This window comes from Tupaia chinensis, unplaced genomic scaffold, assembly GCF_000334495.1.
Source record: "Tupaia chinensis unplaced genomic scaffold, TupChi_1.0 Scaffold000274_1, whole genome shotgun sequence".
Lineage (NCBI taxonomy): Eukaryota > Metazoa > Chordata > Mammalia > Scandentia > Tupaiidae > Tupaia > Tupaia belangeri.
In genome coordinates, this window is record NW_006159756.1 from 3,135,902 (window position 1) to 3,138,375 (window position 2,474).

At 59.5% G+C, this 2,474-nt stretch overlaps 1 protein-coding gene across 2 annotated transcripts in view; it reads left to right on the plus strand.

Annotated features, from left to right (window-relative positions):
• Positions 1 to 2,474, plus strand: part of APOA4 (apolipoprotein A4) — a 6,622-nt gene that overhangs the window by 3,442 nt on the left and 706 nt on the right. For both annotated transcript variants that reach the window (XM_014588379.2, XM_014588381.2), the window contains exons 2-4: positions 584 to 682; positions 1,018 to 1,144; positions 1,759 to 2,461. In XM_014588379.2, the coding sequence (XP_014443865.1) occupies positions 634 to 682; positions 1,018 to 1,144; positions 1,759 to 2,461 (879 nt within the window). In that variant the 5' untranslated portion in view covers positions 584 to 633. The remainder of the gene's footprint in view (positions 1 to 583; positions 683 to 1,017; positions 1,145 to 1,758; positions 2,462 to 2,474) is intronic.

Below are 2,474 nucleotides of genomic sequence, written 5' to 3' on the forward strand. Positions count from 1 at the left end.
CAGGGTCCCACTGGTCCACCTATCTACCTGATGGCTCTCAAAGGCTCTCAGGCTGGGAGCACCTGATAAAGGACCTAGGTCTGAGCTTGCTGCCCTGTCTGCAGCCCTGGACTGTCCAATACGGTGTCTGGCGCTCTGAGACGGAGGGTGGTGGTAGACGTGGGAGTGGGAGGCTTTCTCCACTGGGAGACAGAGAAGACTTGAACTTTGCCCTCCAAGCCTGACGCAGACCCAGCAGGGGCTTAGGCTCAGGGGCTCCTAGCTGCAGGGGGTGAGGGGGTTATGCCACCGTCTCTCACTGCCTCCGTCTTTCGCACTGGGCGGGACACCGCTCAGAACGGCTGCTTCTGACTGCCACCTAAGCCCCGATCTGCTGTCTGCTTCCACGTAGTCTAAGGGTCACGAAAGTCCAAGAAGCCTCCTGGGAATGTGTCACCTTCCAGCGTGGCGTCACACTGGAGAGGGAGGTTGGGAATGCAGCCTGGTTAGGGTTTAAAAGTCAGGCCGGCTGGGAGCTTTGGTCAGCTCACACCAGCACAGGCGAGCCGTCGGACACCTCTCCTCTGGCCTGCTCTGATTCCAGAAAGGATCCTGTGTGGCAGGACACTCCTCCAGTCCAGCGAGGAGCCCAGGATGTCCCTGAAGGCTGTGGTCCTGACCCTGGCCCTGGTGGCTGTCACCAGTGAGTAGAGCTGCCTTTGGATGGGGTTCCTGAGTTGTCACAATGAGTAGCAGGGTGAGAGGCTGGGCCAGGCACGAGAAGGGTTCTGAGGGCATGGCAGCTCCAGCTGACAGAGGGGCTCCCCAGTGCCCACTGGCTCATGGGAGAGCTGGCCCAGGCCCAGCTGTAGGCCCCTTGGCACTGGTGCTGTACCAGTTCCACATGTGCCTGTGGCTTCTGGCTAGCTAAACCCAGAGAGGGGGACGGTGGGTGGGGCTCGTCCACCAGAGCAGAGCTGGTGCAGAGGGGCCAGGAAGGAGATGGGTCCTCACAAATTGCTCTCCTATCCTTCGCAGGTGCCCGGGCTGAGGTCAATGCTGACCAGGTGGCCACTGTGATGTGGGACTACTTCAGCCAGCTGCGTGATAATGCCAAGGAGGCTGTGGAACATCTCCAGAAGTCTGAACTCACCCAGCAGCTCAAGTACGAGGGGCACAGGCTGTGGGATGGAACTTCTTAAGGGCCGTGTAATGCATCAGCACCGGCAGAGCTGAGAGGCAGAACCTGAGCTTACAATACCCACTGCCCTGCCACTAACTCGCTGGTGACTCTGAGGTCTCTGATTGAGGGTCCACATGTGTAAACGGGGAGGCTGGATGTAGCAATCCCTAAGGTGTCTTCTTGCTTGACTGTTCTACACTCTGACAGAGGGCCACATCCCGTCACTGAGGCTCATGGGAAAAAGGCAGGGGGAGAGATGCCACGTGAGCTGTGCTCTAATACACCGCAGCTTCCCACAAGGACCTCAAAGCCCAGCCTTGTACTTACAGACAAGAAGGGGAACGGAAACTGCTCAAGGTCACACAACTGTTAGATGTAGGAGACCCAGAGCTAGAAACCCAGTGTAATGACTTAGTCTGTTACATCCACTTTCCAAAGTCGTGACCCACCAGAGGGAGGGCCACAAGGGAAAAGATGGGTGAGCCCAACGCCCCTGTCCCAGGCAGGTGTGTATGAGGTGAGTGGTGGACAAGGGACAAAGTCCTGCCATGTAAAGCCAAGTGTAACAGTGGCTTTCTGGTGCCTTTCCTCCACAGTGCCCTCTTCCAGGACAACCTTGGGAACATGAATACGTATGCAGATGACCTGCAGAAGAAGCTGGTGCCCTATGCCACGGAGCTGCAGGAACACCTGACCAAGAAGTCCGAGAAGGTGAAGGAGGAGATTCAGAGGGAGCTGCAGGACCTGCGGGCCCGGCTGCAGCCCCATGCCAGCGAGGTGAGCCAGAAGATCGGAGAACACGTGCGCAAACTGCAGCAGCACCTGGAGCCCTACACCGAGACGCTGCGCACGCAGGTCAACACGCAGGCGGAGCAGCTGCGGCGCCAGCTGACTCCCTCCGCGCTCCGAGAGAACATGGACAACCTGCGAGCCTCGCTGACACCCTACGCCAACGAATTCAAGGCCACGATCGACCAGAACGTGGAGGAATTCAAGGGGCACCTCACCCGCTATGTCGACGAGCTCCAGACCAAGATCGACCAGGCGGTGGAGGAGCTGCACCGCGGCCTGACCCCCTATGCGCAGGACGTCCAGGAGAAGCTCAACCACCAGCTGGAGGGGCTGGCCTTCCAGATGAAGAGGAACGCCCAGAAGCTCAAGGCCGAGATCTCTGCCAATGCCGAGGAGCTGCGGCAGAGGCTGGCGCCGGTGGCCGAGGACCTGCACAGCAAACTGAGAGACAACACCGAGGGGCTGCAGAAGTCGCTGACCGAGCTGAGCAGCCACCTCGACCGGCAGGGGGGGGGGGGCT